Here is a 745-nt window from a genome sequence, read left to right on the forward strand (position 1 = left end):
AACCCGGGAGGCGGAGCTTGCAGTGAGCTGAGATCCGGCCACTGCACTCCAGCCTGCGCGACAGAGCGAGACTCCATCTCAAAAAAACAAATTAAATAAATAAATAAGTCACCCAGCAAAGTGTCCTTTGCTCAAAGCTAGAGTCCAGCCAGGGCAGCCCTAGGACTAATGCACCCGATGGCCTGGCTGGGCTGCCCTCCTTGCCCTCAGTTTCCCCTCGTGGTCCCCCTCGGCTGAGGCAGGAGCTGCCTCCCAGGGTGGGGGGTTGACTCACCGGAGCTCCTGGGGATGGATGCTCTGGATCTGCTGAGGACTCATCCAGCATAGGCGGGTGCCCCCGACGGCCAGCAGCAGGGCGCCGGAGACTGTGCCATTGTGCTCCAGAAACTTCTGCAGCACAGCCTGGGGGCAGAGCCAGGGTCGGCGGGGCAGGCTGGGGCTTGGGACCACCCACCTGCCCGCCTGCCCAGGTGCCCTCACCTCTGTCTGGTTCTCCAGGGCCACATCAGAGGCCAGCAGAGCCATGACCGTGTCCCGGGAGGTGATGCTCCACTGGCCGATCTCGGTGCAGGAGTAGAGGTAGACCAGCGAGGTGATGAGCCGCAGCTGATCCTCCGGGAGGCCTTGTGGGTAGATCTAAGCAGGTGGGCAGGGCCGAGCAGGGTCAGCAGAGGTGCCGCGCCCACCGGGCCTCCCCGTCCCCACCGCCCAGCTGTGCACCTGCGCGAGCTTGGCCTTGACCACG

At 64.3% G+C, this 745-nt stretch overlaps 1 protein-coding gene across 1 annotated transcript in view; it reads right to left on the reverse strand.

Annotated features, from left to right (window-relative positions):
- LOC105526486 (mesothelin-like protein) overlaps positions 1 to 745 on the reverse strand; it is a 20,781-nt gene that overhangs the window by 6,410 nt on the left and 13,626 nt on the right. The window contains exons 9-11 of the mRNA XM_011962487.1: positions 721 to 743; positions 481 to 636; positions 275 to 402 (exon numbers count right to left, since the gene is read on the reverse strand). Of these exons, the coding sequence (XP_011817877.1) occupies positions 275 to 402; positions 481 to 636; positions 721 to 743 (307 nt within the window). The remainder of the gene's footprint in view (positions 1 to 274; positions 403 to 480; positions 637 to 720; positions 744 to 745) is intronic.

Source organism: Colobus angolensis, unplaced genomic scaffold (genome assembly GCF_000951035.1).
Source record: "Colobus angolensis palliatus isolate OR3802 unplaced genomic scaffold, Cang.pa_1.0 Scaffold59, whole genome shotgun sequence".
Lineage (NCBI taxonomy): Eukaryota > Metazoa > Chordata > Mammalia > Primates > Cercopithecidae > Colobus > Colobus angolensis.